Consider the following 14,798-nt stretch of genomic DNA (forward strand, 5'->3'; position numbering starts at 1 on the left):
ATTTGTGATTTTTGCGCTCATGATTCGTGATTCATAAGCTCACCGCCTAGATGTCTAGATCGAGGACACTCCTCCGGGCACATGACGCTTCTTCTGCTAGGGTAGAGTTCATGGACCTGCAATTCAACCCAGCTCCTCTTCGGCTCACATTAACCTTGGATCCATGCATGGCCGTAGCATCATCAGAATCCCCAGCAACGCACACTCTATTAGATCAGGAGTAGATCGAGCTTTTTCGTCCTCCAGCGTGTCCACTGCTGGGCATGAGATTACAACAACGGGAGCCGAAGCACCACCGGCTTGGCAAGCTTGATGGGGTGCTTTTGACGCTAGGATGGCGGCGAGAGATGCGGATTTCAAGAAGTTCACGAGGAATCAGAAGCTGCTGGTTGGTTTTGCTTGCGTCTCTTCTGTATTCGGATTTTTTGCGGAAGAGGTGATGCATCACGTACGTAAGGAACATCAAAGGCCAGAGCGTTGCGTGCGGTTGCTGCTCGGGTCTCCAGGCCTCTACGGGCTGCCGGTGGTGCGGCGTAGAAGCCCAAGGCGATGTAAGAGAGAAGCTCCAAGTTTGTGGCGAGCTTGGTTTGTTTAATATATACAATTTATTCAAGTATATGTGTATCTTTTTTATTTAATCTGTAAACACTACGGTAAATGGTTTGGCAAACATCCGTTTGGAGTATGAATTTTGGTTGGTTGAAGGGGAAAAAATCACATTCAGTGTGTGTGAAACAAAAGTCAAGCCGTCCCCCATGCTATTATATATGTTAGTCATCCATGTCCGAAGCTGCTCCTTTCGTTCCAAATTACTATTTCGTATCTAGACATAATATATATTTAGGTGCATAAAAGAATCTATACTAAAACAGTTAAAACGAATAATAATTTAGGACGGAGAGAGTAATAATAATATACAACTTGGTGAAAAGCTTCCCTTCTTGATTTGGCCTTGCATCCATCTTTTCCTGGTCATTTGATTTGATTGGTGGCCGCCACTTGTACCACCAAATTTTTTTTCTTCGCAACCTATCAACGGAGTTCAGTGCCAAGGTGATGTAAGTCGCCACTTTGACCAATTTCGCCAAGGGCAATCCTTGGTGTCGATCTTATTACTCTCGCCGACGATTTTAAATATAAGTCTATTTAATTTTTATCATAAATCAAATTATTAATTTTAACCATCAAAATAGATCGAACTATAGGGCACGAGAGGTTGCGACAACCAAGAGGTCATAACGCCGAGGTGTTGCAATCCCGAACGCTTCGGTCATGTCGAGCTCCTCAGCCGCTACCCCACCCGGCAAGGCCCAATCGAAGTGGAACAGCAGCGCCGCGAGCGCGAGCTCGATATGAGCCAGCCCGAACGTCATGCCGGGGCAGATCCGCCGCCCGGCGCCGAACGGTATGAACTCGAAGTCCGCGCCCTTGAAGTCCTTCATGCTCCGCTCAAATCTCTCCGGCAAGAACCTCTCCGGATCGTCCCAGTGATCCGGGTCCCTGCCGACCGCCCACGCGTTCACGAGCACCGTGATGCCCGCCGGTACGTCGAACCCGAGCACCTGGCACGGGCTCTGGCACTGCCGTGGGACCAGCATCGTCGCCGGCGGGTGCAGCCGGAGCGTCTCCTTGACGACGAACCTCAGGTAGTGCAGGTCGCCCAGGCTATCCTCCGTTACCGTGTCGTGCCCGGCGACGGCGAGTGCTTCCCTGACCTCGCGCTGCGCCTTCTCCATAGCTCTCGGGTTCCGCAGGAGCTCCGCCATCGCCCAGTCCAGCGTCGTCGCCGACGTCTCCGTGCTCGCGCCGAATATATCCTGTGGTACACGATCAACGGCGACGTCGATGTTTATGTGTGTGTGTGTGTGTGTGTGTGTGTGTGTGTGTGTGTGTGTGTGTGTGTGTTATAGGTTACCAGCATGACGGTCTTGATGTTCTCGGTCGTGAGCGGGAATTGGGAGTCCACTTCCTTCTGAAGCCTGAGGAGCACGTCGACAAAGTCCTCCTCGTCGTCGCCGTCGCCGGCGGCCGCCGCCCTCTCCCGGTGCTCCTGGATGATGCCGTCCATGATCTGCCTCATGCGGCGGCGGTAGGCCTGGATCCGGGCGGGAGCGCGGCTGACGAGCATGGCGAGGCGCGAGGACGGGAAGAGGTCCGGCAGGCTCATCCCGGGCATGATGCCGAAGAGGCCCTTGAGCATCTGGAGGTACGCGTCGCGGTCCTTGAGCCGGCGGCTGCCGATGATGGCGCGCACCGTGGAGTCGGCGATGTAGGTGGAGATCATCTCCGTCAGGTTGACCGGCCGGCCGGCCGCCGAGGCGGCTGCGACGGCGCGGAGGAGGCGGCGGAGCTCGTCCTCGCGAACGGGGCGGAAGGCCTGGACGCGTCGGGCGCTGAGGAGCTCCTGGGTGCAGACGCGGCGGAGCTGGCGCCAGGCGTCGCCGTAGGGCGCGAAGAGGATGCCGTCGGCTCCCTGGAACCAGAGCCGCGACATGGGGCCCATGGGCCGCGACGCGAACGCCGCGTCGTGGGTCCGCATGACCTCGCGCGCCGCGGCGGGGGACGAGGCCACCACGACGGGGACCTCGCCGAACCGGAGCATCATGAGCGGGCCGTGCCGCCGGGCCAGGTCGCGCATGGCGCGGTGCGGGAGCGCGCCGGCGAGGTGGTGCAGGTGGCCGATGACAGGGAGCGCCCACGGGCCCGGCGGGAGCCGGAGCGGCCGCGCGCCGCCGCGTGGCGTTCGTGCGCACTTGGTGGCGAAGAGGAAGAAGAGGGGGGCGGCGAGGAGGGCCGCGAGAAGCAGGAGGTACAGCGGGAGCTCGGAGGCCATGGCGGCTTGAATCGAGGATGGAGGATTCCTCCTCGTCCTCGGGGAGGTAGGAGATCGAATTGTAGAGAGCTTCAGTTCTTGAACCAAGCCGTGTACTCTTGAGTGATGCGTCGTTCAGTGATTCGGGAGGTTAGTTGCATTGTTTGGTTGTGTCCGGATCGGATCACGCAATTTCTATGCCATTCATGGCCCCTGAATCTCTCCTCAGAGTACCAGTGGATTGGATGATCTAGAACGCTTAGAAACTTGAAACTTTTCAAATTCTGAACTGAAAGGATGGTAAACTTCAGTGCCGACCGGCTCAGTCAGAGGTGCATGGCATCGCAACCAAAGCCGTTATCACCCTGAATGGTTTGGTCAGGTTATTTGTTAGCACGGTTATGCCTGGATGGCACATTTCTCGTGCACAAGGCCTTCCGATCAACACGCGCAGTGCCACGTCTCCGCCGCGAGTACGGGGCAGCGGAGATGGCCTGGCCGGGAGACAGGGTGACCTTGAGGAGAAGTCAAGTCATTGCGATTTCGTCGTCTTCTCTACGCTCGCGCCGCAGCCGGCCGCAGAGTCAGCCGCCGGGATGGACTGCGACGGCGAGGCTGCAAGCCCAGGCGCTTCCCGTCGGTCGACGACGACCGGACGAGGGCCTGGCATGGTCCGTGGAGAGCTATCCTACAAAACAATCGATTGTAAGGCTGCTAGAACACATAGGCAAAGATGCGTCACCAAACTCTTGTTGGACTTGACCACCGAAATCTTGGAACGACGAAATTTCCAAGTGCTCATAACAAATTAAAGTCGCGAGCCGCACAGCGCGATCACAATCACAGACACTTTAAAGTCAGGCAACCACAAACACAAACTCTTCTTGCGTTCAAACCATCAGAGCAATAAACGGAGCAGCACCGAGAGACCGCCATGGCCGCCGACCTGCCGGTCTACCTGCTGCTCGCGGTCCTCCTCGCCATCCCGCTCGTCCTCTTCATCGCCAGAACACGCCCGGCGCCTCGCAGCCCAGGCGCCGGCGCGGGGCGGCTCCCGCCGGGCCCGTGGGCGCTGCCGGTCATCGGCCACCTGCACCACCTCGCCGGCGCGCTCCCGCACCGCGCCCTGCGCGACCTCGCGCGCCGCCACGGCCCGCTCATGGCGCTCCGCCTCGGCGAGCTCCCGGTCGCGGTGGCCTCGTCCCCGGACGCCGCCCGCGAGGTCATGCGGACCCACGACGCCGCGTTCGCGTCGCGGCCGCTGAGCCCCATGCAGGAGCTCGCGTACCAGGGCGCCGAGGGCGTCATCTTCGCGCCCTACGGCGAGGGGTGGCGCCGGCTCCGGAGCATTTGCACGCTGGAGCTCCTCAGCGCCCGCCGCGTCCAGTCCTTCCGCGCCGTCCGCGAGGACGAGGCCGGGCGCCTCCTCCGCGCCGTCGCGGCGGCCGCGGCGGCGGCGGCGCCGGTCAACCTGAGCGAGCGCGTGGCGGCGTACGTCGCGGACTCCACGGTGCGCGCCATCATCGGCAGCCGGTTCGAGCACCGCGACGCGTACCTGCGGATGCTGCAGGAGGGGCTCAAGATCGTGCCCGGGATGACCCTGCCGGACCTCTTCCCGTCCTCGCACCTCGCCCGGCTCCTCAGCCGCGTCCCAGCCCAGATCGAGGGCCATCGCCGTGGCATGCGGCAGTTCATCGACACCATCATCGCGGAGCACCGGGAGAGCAGGGCGTCCGGCAACGACAACGACGAGGACTTGCTCGACGTCCTCCTGAGACTCCAAAAGGAAGTCGACTCCCAGTATCCGTTGACTACCGAGAACATCAAGACCGTCATGCTTGTAATCTCCTCCTCCTGAATTCCTGATCAATCCCCAACTTCCAAATCTTGTTGCTGCAAAATCTGAAATCAATTTCATTTCCAGGACATGTTTGGCGCCGGTAGCGAGACGTCGGCGACGACACTGCAGTGGGCGATGGCGGAGCTGCTGCGAAACCCAAGAGTGATGCGGAAGGCGCAGGACGAGGTCCGGCGAGCCCTCGCCGGCCACGACAAGGTGACAGAGGACAAGCTAGCCAGCCTCCACTACCTCCCGCTCGTCATCAAGGAGACGCTCCGGCTGCACCCGCCGGCGCCACTACTCCTACCACGCAGATGCGGCAGCGCATGCCGGGTGCTCGGGTTCGACATCCCCGAGGGAACCATGGTGATCGTGAACGCATGGGCGATCGGCAGGTACCCAGGGCACTGGGACAGGCCCGACGAGTTCTCGCCGGAGAGGTTCGAGGAGAGTGGAAGGGACTTCAGAGGGACGGACTTCGAGTTCATACCGTTCGGCGCCGGGCGGCGGATGTGCCCCGGCATGGCGTTCGGGCTGGCGCACGTCGAGCTGGCCCTCGCGGCGCTGCTGTTCCACTTCGACTGGGAGCTACCGGGAGGGATGGCGGCCGAGGAGCTCGACATGACCGAAGCGTTCGGGGTCACGACGCAGCTGCGGTCTGACCTTGTGGTTGTACCTCGTGTCCCGGTGTCCACTGGGTGAACATAGATTTTTTTTTCCAAGGAGGTTACAGAGTTAGCGTAGCTTTATTCGAGAAAATTTAGTGTCACGCTTGTGACAAAAAAGGAGAAGGAATTAGTTGTGGCGGGAAAAGCTGAATATTGGGTTAAAAAATTAGGTAGGGGTATACTTTGAAGGTTTTTTTTCCCGAAACATACGTACACGCAGGCACACTTACCCTCTACGACACACATTCATGCAACCCAACCCCTAAAAACACCTAAAATACTGAACTGACAAATCTTCGAGATTGACAAAGTCACCACTAACGTCTCGCCGTCAACGGTATCTTGGAATAAATCCAATTTCGAGGATTTAGGCCCTATTTGTTTGAGCTTTCTTGCAGCTTTTCAGCGTGAAAAGTCAGAAGCTCAAACAAACATCAAATTTCTCGTGCAACTTCCGAAAATCTGGAAGCCCAGAAAAGTTGAATTTATATAGAAAGCTGAAAAGCTCAGTTTTATGAGCTTTTCGTAGCTTTTTAAGCTCAGAAAACTAAACACATCTTCTAGAAGCTAGTATTGACTTTTCAGGAAAAAGAAGCTAGCAACAGCTTTTCAGAAAAACTCAAAAGCTGCAGCTCAAACAAACAGACTCTTAGTCCTCAAGAATATCACATGGCCATGTCATCTCTAAGCCACAATGTAATAGGTTAAGGCAGTTTGCAAATTTTAGGAAAGCATGTTGAAAATTAGGCCTACAATCAGCATTCAAACTTGACGAAGTAACAGGAAGTCAAGAACGCCAAATGCCGTAGTCAAATATTGAAGAATGGGAACGATACAGAAGCATGATAGCTGGGAGCGGTGACGAGAATACGAGAATCATCCGAAGCCTATGACTAGGGGTCGTCCTCCCAAGTAACAGTAGCTCAACAACATTTTAGAAGTGTCAATGACTTTTAGTGGTCACACTAATGAATCAAGCAACGCAAGATGGATTCAGTTTTTTTTTTTAAAAAAACGTGAATTTGGCTTGACGAACGTTAGTTCTAATTCTCCAATATTAACAACATTAATGCTTATTAGCTTAATAATTAGAGGTAATATCTAGCAAACGTGGGGGACCATTGCCCACCCCACCCCAACAAATAAACCACACCCATTTTACAAATCTAACATCTCTAGCGGATCTTTTTTTTTTTCCTTTCCTCTTTCTTTTTCCAACCATAAAAAGAGAACTGGGGAGAAAATTTTGCTCCAACATATCCCCTTTCCATTCCCCTTTTCCCTTATTTTTTGGAAGGCTCTACCTAACTGTCGACAGAAATTGGCCAAAAATCTGTCGCTTTTTCAACCTTCTAATAGACATCCAATGGCCCAAATCCTCTCCACCCCCCGCCCCACCTCCACACACGCCTTATCCCTTCGGTTTCCATCTTCCCTTCCGACTAGACACCAGCACACTGCCCAGGCCGCCCAGCTCCGACAGCGCCGCCGCCGCCGGAGCTGCCGCCCCATGACCTCTCCCTCACTAACCCGAGCGAATCAATGCCCCCACCAGCGGCTTCACCCAACCGCCATCCCCATCACCACGGCAGGCGGCACCCCCGCCACCTCACCGTCCCGCCCGCCACCCGCCTCCACCGCCATGCCGGTGGCTCCCCGACGCCCCTCTACAGTCGGGAAGTTACAAGAACCTCCAAACCCTGCCATAGAGTGTCAGGGCTCGACAGAGCGTGATTAAAGAAATGAAAGCGTGGATCATGAATCATCGCCGATCTGATAAAAAAAATATTCTTCACGAAGCACGCGATATTATGATAGAAGACGACTTCGATGCTTATCTAAGTATAAGCTTCAACCATTAAATTTAAATCGAACAGGTCTGCTTTTCCTTTTATCCCTACCCATCATAAGGCGGCTTATATTTTTCCTTGAACACATTCTAATTTCTTTTGTGATATGGTACTGGCACTCAATAATCAGTCATAATATGGAATCGCTTCCTCTTTATTCCTTTTTAATACTGGAACAATTCTGCATTGTTCTGATCAAACATCTTCCTAACACATGGATAATTTTCCACAACCTTAAAGAACACCTTTGACACTTTGATTTGACACGTCCTGCTACAAACAGAACAAACGTGTTGTTGATGCGTAAGGAAATATGGAGTGCTATCGCCATGCTGAAAGCAATGCAAAATGCATACAACAGAGCATCAATTTCTCAGGTAAAATATTTCCTGAGGAATGTCAATAACAAAAAAAAAAAACATGCAATATGATATGACCTCTGTAGGTGTTACGTTGATATCAAAATTTGGAAATCTTTCAGGATTTTCTTTTAGAAGTTTGCAACACAAGATCCATAAAAAAAATACTCAAACACAACCAACATACAGACCTTGTAGTTCTTACAAGGAACAGGAGCAACAATTGTTACACATTTTCACACCAAGGATATGATGCATCACACCTCACATGCCAAGTCGATTCCTTTCAAACATATTGATCATAAGTCTCTTGACCACATCAGCTGTTGAGATGTCTACAGACAGATTCAGAAAATGTGCTATTCTATCACTCTTAACTTAGAAAGTTACCTTTCGAAGAAAGGAGACGCAAAGCCTTATTGGCATTCTTCAAAACTGCATTCGATCTTGGCACCTGGTTCTTCCTTTGCTCCAAGAAATCAAGGGCATTCTTCACGTGTTGAGTTGACCGGACATCCTTCAACAAAATAGTTTCAGGCCTGAAAACATTAACGAACACAGGCATAAGTGTCATTTCAGAAAGTTCATATTAGATGCTGAAACATTAAACATACCCAGAAGTTTCTGTTCTCTTCTTCTTTTTCTGAACCTTCTGCTTTACATTTTCTTCCTCAGAGTCAGATGAGAAGGTTTGCCTGGGGGAAAATGAAGCCAAAGTAACCAATGAAGTTCTGTCATAAAAAAATTGAATAGCTGATAGTGCAAGATAAGTGCACATACTTCTCACGAGCTGCTAGCATTTCAATTACACTACTGGGGAGCATGCCAGGCATAGTATGTGTCTCCTCATTCTCCTCACGCTGGTTGGTACCTTGATCTTCTATTTCCTCTGGCGCGGGGTTATCTGGTTTAGAGGATGTTCTCCGTTGGGCCCAACGTTTTCTCCGCTCCTTTCCCTCCCGTGTTACTCTGCAAGGACAGCACATGACATCATTATCTCAGAGATACTAAAATCTGAAGAAAAACTTATAGGACCCTGACGATCTTGAGACAAACAAGATTCAGACAGCTAATTCCTATTGATATATCAAGGAAAAAGGTAAGAAAGAAAAAGCCTGACCACAATTCCATAAAGATTATATATCATTTGATGACCGCAGAACACACCATGGGTTATACACAGAATTATATAAGCATCTAAAACAAAGATATTGAGCAAATGAAAGCTTTAAATGTAAGCATAAACATTACAAACGTATCTGTACTAAGAAACCAATTTCTCCAGATTAATCGAGCATTTTGAAGCCATTTGGTTATGGTCCTAACAGAATTTATGAGGTGCTTGCATGATTGCATCTAGTGAAGCTAAGGAGAACACATAAGTGTAGTTCAAGACAGGGCATAAGGTACTATCTAGCATAGTACTCCCTCCGTTTGAAATATAGGTCGTTTTGGCTTTTATAGATACATAGCATTTGATATGTATAGACATGATCTATACCTAGATGCACAGCAAAAAACTATGTATCTAGAAAAGCCAAAACGACCTACAATTTGGGATGAAGGGAGTAGCTCACTAACACGAGCAGAAAGTCTCCACTTTGCAAGTAATGAATAGAAACTACTCGTCCACTCATGTAAAAACTACAGAAACAAAAATAGATTGAAGTAGCACATTAGGGAGCAGAGTGTCAATCCAGCCAGTCGTAGCATATTACAGAAACACACCTGATGGCACTGTCCTTCTCAACTTTACTGATCTTTTCGTGCTTCTCAACACCCTAAAGACAATAAAAAGGATATCACTTAGTACTTTCTGCATATTCCAATATGAAGCTTGAAGCGTGAGCAGCAAAACAAAATGAATAGCAAGGTTAAACTAATCCAACAAAATTAAGTCCTCGACTAACCAAATCGACGGCACATAGCAGTAAAATCCTCTTACGAGCTTATCTACGCGTCTATCTAGCATCTGCTTGAGCGGGATACACGACCGAAGCGTGCGGAATCGTGATCTGCTCTCGCGTGGGGGTGGGGTCCTCGAGCGGGGAGGACTAGATTTACCTGGACGGCGGTGAGTTCCTCCGGGGCGCTGTCGGAATCGCTTCCGCTGTCCATCTGACCCAGCTGCTCTCTGTATTCCCCCTTTTCCTTCGCTAGAGGAGAGCGCCGGGAGCTTCCGCTGGTGAAACCCGCCGCCGCCGCCGCCCAGAGGGTTTTAGCGTTTGGGGTGTGGAGACGAGATGATGCCCCAGGTCAGCCCTTCAGCTAACCGGGCATGTGCTGTGGGCTAGGCTTTGCTACTTTTCTCGGCTCTCTCTCTCTTCTCTAGCTAGGGCCGGGTTCCAAAAATTTGTGAATCGGGCCTGTTGGGCCTAGTGTAGATGCGGCTCGACTAGTAAAAGCCTGCTTTGGCCTTTTTGGCTAATGTGAAGAACAACAACCTATAATTTGTTTTCTTAGGGGCCTGTTTGGCAGAGCTCCACGCAGCTTCGAATCCTAAAAAATAACTCCGCTCCTAATTTTTCCAGCCAAACGGTTTTAGCTCTAGCAACTCCACCGCAGATCTGCTTCACAAAAACGGTGGATCTACCCCAAATCCATGGATTTGGTGGAGCTCCTCAGGGCAAGTACATTGCTGCACGTCAGCAGTTTCATAGGTCGTCTCATGCAGTGCCACGTAGGATTTTTGATGATGCGGAGGAGAGAGAGCGAGGAGAGAGAAAGAGGTCGTTGCTTCGCGAAACAACCACCTCATGAGCTAAATTGTAGGACTACGAGATAACTTAACAACCATTGTACGAGTTATTGTTGCCATGCAACTCATAATATTTTATTTTTCTTATGCACAAATTAAGGAATTATATACCACTACCAAACAACTTATAGGACAACCCATTGTACAGGTTATCTGTTGAATCGTCTTAAGATTATGTGTCAATGCATGAGACCGTCTATTAGACGACACCAATGTACCAATGTACTTGCCCTCAGGGGGTGCTCCACGAAATCAAATTTGGTGGAGTTGGAGAAAATTACCCACCACTGCCACTCTTAGAGGAAAATGACCGGTTCGTTCTATTTTTTTTCTTCTTCTCCGTGCAAAACGCTGCCGTCCTTCTCTTCCTCTGCTATGCCGCTGTTTGCCCCTGCACGCCGGAGCATCGCCCGCCCTTGCTCGCCCTTGCCCGCCCGAGCCCCGTTTGCCCTTGCCGTCGGAGCGCCACCCCTGCTCGCCTCTGCTCGCCCCGCCCGCCCCGCTCGCTCTGCCTGCCAGAGCTCCATCGCGCCTGCCGCCGGAAGCAGGCGGCGCACGCCGGCGGGGGCTCAGAGCTGAACATCAACATCTAGCCCTTCTCCCGGAGCCGCTCGGCCGGCGGCGGGTCCGGGTCGTCGAAGCCGTGGCCGCCCGCGCGGAAGGTCAGCAGCGCGCCGTGCTCGGGCAGCGGCGTGCCGGTGGGCCGGTCCAGCCCGGTCTGGCAGATCCGGCGACCCGCGGCCAAGCCCGCCCCCGCGCCCTTGGCCTCGGAGCTGGCGTTTGCCGACAGGAGGGTGCCGCCACCGCAGACGCACAAGGACAGCAAGCCCACTGGCGCTGCCGGCGGCGGTAGGAAGCCCGGCCTGGGCGGCGGCGTCCGGGGCTTGAACCTGAGCGTGAACTCGTGCATCGGGTACCAGCACCAGGTGAGCTGCCGGCGGGCGGACGTTGGCGCCGCCTGCAGCCCCGACGGCGGCGGGCTATTCTGCATCAAGGAGCGCCGCCCCTGCTCGCCTCGGTGGTGGCGACGCTTGGCAGGGAAGTCAGTGGCGCCATGGAGAGGGTGCGGAGCCTGACCGTCGATGACCTGGAGGAGCTGAAGGGTTGCGTTGATCTGGGCTTCGGCTTCAACTACCACGAGATCCCCGAGCTCTGCGGCATGCTGCCTGCGCTCGAGCTCTGCTACTCCGTGAGCCGACGCCAGCGCGCGAGGTCACACTCGCGGCGACGAGGAAGGAGACGTTTTTTATTCTGATGCATGGGTCCAAATTGTCAGTGAGACAAAGATAAGAGTGGAGCTGAGCTGTTTTTTCAGAGCTGAAGCTGTGCCAAACAGGCCCTATAGCCTCACTTACGAGAGTACTTGTAGTATCTGAACTTACATGTACACACATCCCACACGCATATGTACAAGTTAAAGCCTACATCCTACACTCACACTCACAAGCTTACCTTAAAGAGATGGTCTTGGACATTCAGGAAAAAATCCTGGAAAATCCCTCCAAAATCCGCTTCCTAAGGAATTTGAACCTAGGACCTCCTACTAACACCGGTGCTACTTGAGCTTATGGTGACCAACCGGTTCAGATCCGTTCTCACATGTCCTACTTTGCTTCGATGTGAGAATTTCTCTCGAAAATTCGGCGTGAGAATATAGTTATTAATTTATTATTGATGAAAAATAATAACTTATCCGAGTATTTCCCACATGTGACAACTATTGGCCTAACTTTGTGGGTCCCATGCGAAACAGCGTGTGTATCGTCGTTGGTCGAGGCCTCGAGGGAGTTCCCACAGGCGCCGGACAGTGGCATCATTCGGTAAAACACCGGGGGCACTGTAGCAATGCATTATCGCACTTATGCTCAGCTTATCCGAATGATGATTAGGCTCAAATCATGGAAACCTGTTCAATCAATCCGCCTAACATGGATGTAGCCATTAACACACGGGCGACGTGCCATTGGAATAACCCCCAGTAACATTCGGATTAGGTCAACAATAGATGCAAAGGATACGTATATAGTACTACGACGTACGTGGCAAAGTTCACCGGATCAGTTGAAAACAACAAACAGGATGTCTCTTTCAGTCCGACAACGACATCACCTGTCATGTTCGGATGTGCCGTGTAATCGACTCATGTGAGCATGTGACGGCTGCGGCAAATGCTAGGATTGGTCAGAGCAGCACAGCCCGAGCTTCCGGCGGGACTTGGGGATTATTGCTTGATGCTACTTTTTTTAATTTACATGCACAGCAATAATATCGCGATCTGGATGATGGGTAGCGTCAAAGCACCAAGCGTGCAGATCATTTGCTTGATTGCTTTGCCACATTGATGTATCGTGATGGCGAAGGCTGGATTTTTAGTGGCGGGACACTCAGCTTCTCTGCTTCGTGTTCTTTTTTCCTAACTTTCGCTTTGTGTGGGCAAAGACCAGTTAGCAAGCAAAAGCAATACTCACCAATTTCCCTATTCGTCACCGACACTGGCCGCCTTATAAATTATAAATCTAACTGTGGATTCTAAACGTTATCAACAAGTCTCAAAATTGTTTTGAAATTTGTACAATCTACGGATCCACGCTAGTATCCTCTTGGCTTGGGACGACATCTACGAACAGGTCATTTGGAGAAAATCCAATGAGGGAGCTCATCCCCCCCCCCCCCCCCCCCCCCCCCCCCCCCCGCGAAGCAAATGAGGGAGCTGATTGAAACGGTCAAGAACAGCACCTAACAGGGCGGGCGAGGTGGGGTGGCTGTCCTAGCTACCGGCATGCGCACCCCAGACCACCCTCTTCTCCGTCGATCCGTGTATGCTCCTTGCCCCTTCGTGTTTCTCTGCCCAACTAACGCTCAGACTGCCATGGCTGCTGGCAAAGATTGAGATGAAGATGAGAATCAGGTAGAGCCAGACATGGGAACTCATGGCTGTGTCTAGTGTGGCCAGCCTCCCAGTAGCAGCAAAGGGTGAAAAATCCATACCTTCTTGTGAATTGTTTGGCTAAGAATACTTTCCATAAACAACCGAAGATAGAACTTGCCAAAGATTCCCTAATGATCTTTCTAGTCTTAGTCCTTTGCTAGTGATTTTTTATATTCTCATATATTGACCAATGTTTGGGGGGCATATGATCACTTTACTATCACTCACTAGTCAAAATTGATCTAAAATTCAACTTAGTTTCATCCTTTTTATTTTTCTTTTCTATTTTCAACATATGGTACAAGTACTATCAATTTATTTTTCAAAATTAAGGTAGAGTAGCATCTAAAGACTTGTGATTCACATTCACCTTTTTCCTATAATTTGTGTGATTGCAATATGTGAATTTGGTATAAATCTGTTCACACTACATGATTTTTTTTTTACTCTTGATTTAGTCTCTTCAATAAAATTTGCTCCACCTACATTTTTTTCTAGCTCCACCACTGAGCACGTTGCTTACAAATCCATTAAAAACTCACTTGATTTTGTTTTCTAAATAGTATAGTACCGCATAGCCCACAATTTGTACTTATTTCAGCAAAGAAATTTATTATAATTTTCTTTTTCTTTCATGAAGGGTGTGAATGGTCGCGGCATCCCACTTGGAAAAAGACAATTATAATAGTATCGGTACCATGACCAAAAATTTGTGCGTTTTGCAGGAGATATGAATCCCCTGATGTGAAGAGAGGGCAAGGGTGAGAGGAGAATTGGTCAATGCATCCAACAAAACATCCTATTGCCTCACTGGTTCGTTAAAAAAAAAGTGAGTACTGCTTGGACACTTTTGCGAGCGCAAGGATGAATCAATTCATGATGGATGGGGGCGTCGAGCGTGCAAACCATTTCTTGATTGCTTGGCAGCACATGCTTAGTGCCTAAACCAAACGGGGCCAGCGAGAGTTGATCGTCGTGTTGCTAGCTGCTCGTGATGCCTTCCGTCCCTGGATTTTAGTGGGGGCACACTTGCATTGCATCCGCTCCTTGCTTTTCCCTTTTGCTTTGTGTAGAGATAAGACCAAGCAACGGACAAGAGTAATCAATCGCTAACCCGTTTCTAGACCATCACTTTTACCAACTCTGCTTAAAAGAAAACACGAAGTTACACCATGCAAGGCGCAGTGAATCTCACTGAAATGGAACCATTTTCTTTTATTTAATTGTATAATTAACCTCCTCAAATAAACTACGGGTTATAGAAATTCCACCTGTATTCATGGTGAACCAAGTGACGCATCGGATGATCGGTCCATGCTGTTACGGAGGAATTTGAAAAGTCACACGGTTTCCCTCGTTTCCTCACTTCCATTCAGATTGATATCATTGACTACACAAACAATCCCCTGTTGCTAACACCAAGATACAGATTTTCTCGACGAAAACCTGTAGCGTCCTCACCCGTTTACCGTAGGGTACTTTGAAAATCCCAAGGAAGGAACTTTGAAACGGTCAAGAACAGCGAGCATTCAAAATTCGCATGAATTTCTGTCGTAGAGTATAGTGCTCACCCGCTATCTCA

General features: G+C 50.9%; 3 protein-coding genes across 3 annotated transcripts; 1 reads left to right on the forward strand and 2 right to left on the reverse strand.

The window, feature by feature from the left end:
• Positions 1 to 713: 713 nt before the first annotated feature.
• On the reverse strand, positions 714 to 3,569 carry LOC117840934 (desmethyl-deoxy-podophyllotoxin synthase). Its single transcript, XM_034721483.2, has 2 exons — positions 1,916 to 3,569; positions 714 to 1,817 (listed from the first exon to the last, which is right to left on the reverse strand). Exons 1-2 carry the CDS (start codon positions 2,831 to 2,833, stop codon positions 1,200 to 1,202), a joined length of 1,536 nt encoding a protein of 511 aa, XP_034577374.1. The 5' UTR covers positions 2,834 to 3,569; the 3' UTR covers positions 714 to 1,199.
• An 8-nt stretch (positions 3,570 to 3,577) lies between these two features.
• Positions 3,578 to 5,499, forward strand: LOC117840943 (desmethyl-deoxy-podophyllotoxin synthase). Its single transcript, XM_034721494.2, has 2 exons — positions 3,578 to 4,652; positions 4,737 to 5,499. Exons 1-2 carry the CDS (start codon positions 3,747 to 3,749, stop codon positions 5,352 to 5,354), a joined length of 1,524 nt encoding a protein of 507 aa, XP_034577385.1. The 5' UTR covers positions 3,578 to 3,746; the 3' UTR covers positions 5,355 to 5,499.
• Positions 5,500 to 7,623: 2,124 nt separating this feature from the next.
• LOC117840954 (uncharacterized) lies at positions 7,624 to 9,809 on the reverse strand. Its single transcript, XM_034721503.2, has 5 exons — positions 9,594 to 9,809; positions 9,258 to 9,310; positions 8,310 to 8,498; positions 8,144 to 8,224; positions 7,624 to 8,068 (listed from the first exon to the last, which is right to left on the reverse strand). The coding sequence occupies exons 1-5, from the start codon at positions 9,645 to 9,647 to the stop codon at positions 7,903 to 7,905; spliced, it is 543 nt and encodes a 180-aa protein (XP_034577394.1). The 5' UTR covers positions 9,648 to 9,809; the 3' UTR covers positions 7,624 to 7,902.
• Positions 9,810 to 14,798: the final 4,989 nt, after the last annotated feature.

Source organism: Setaria viridis, chromosome 1 (assembly GCF_005286985.2).
Source record: "Setaria viridis chromosome 1, Setaria_viridis_v4.0, whole genome shotgun sequence".
Taxonomy (NCBI): domain Eukaryota; kingdom Viridiplantae; phylum Streptophyta; class Magnoliopsida; order Poales; family Poaceae; genus Setaria; species Setaria viridis.

Excerpts from the sequence above, each read along its gene's own strand:
- LOC117840934 (XM_034721483.2), bottom strand. The coding sequence starts at position 2,833 with ATGGCCTCCGAGCTCCCGCTGTACCTCCTGCTTCTCGCGGCCCTCCTC. Across the intron at positions 1,818-1,915 it reads ACATCAAGACCGTCATGCTG|GATATATTCGGCGCGAGCAC; the intron begins GTAACCTATAAC and ends CGTGTACCACAG.
- LOC117840943 (XM_034721494.2), top strand. The coding sequence starts at position 3,747 with ATGGCCGCCGACCTGCCGGTCTACCTGCTGCTCGCGGTCCTCCTCGCC. Across the intron at positions 4,653-4,736 it reads ACATCAAGACCGTCATGCTT|GACATGTTTGGCGCCGGTAG; the intron begins GTAATCTCCTCC and ends TTTCATTTCCAG.
- LOC117840954 (XM_034721503.2), bottom strand. The coding sequence starts at position 9,647 with ATGGACAGCGGAAGCGATTCCGACAGCGCCCCGGAGGAACTCACCGCC. Across the intron at positions 8,499-9,257 it reads GAGAAGGACAGTGCCATCAG|AGTAACACGGGAGGGAAAGG; the intron begins GTGTGTTTCTGT and ends CTGTCCTTGCAG. Across the intron at positions 8,225-8,309 it reads ATGCTAGCAGCTCGTGAGAA|GCAAACCTTCTCATCTGACT; the intron begins GTATGTGCACTT and ends ATTTTCCCCCAG.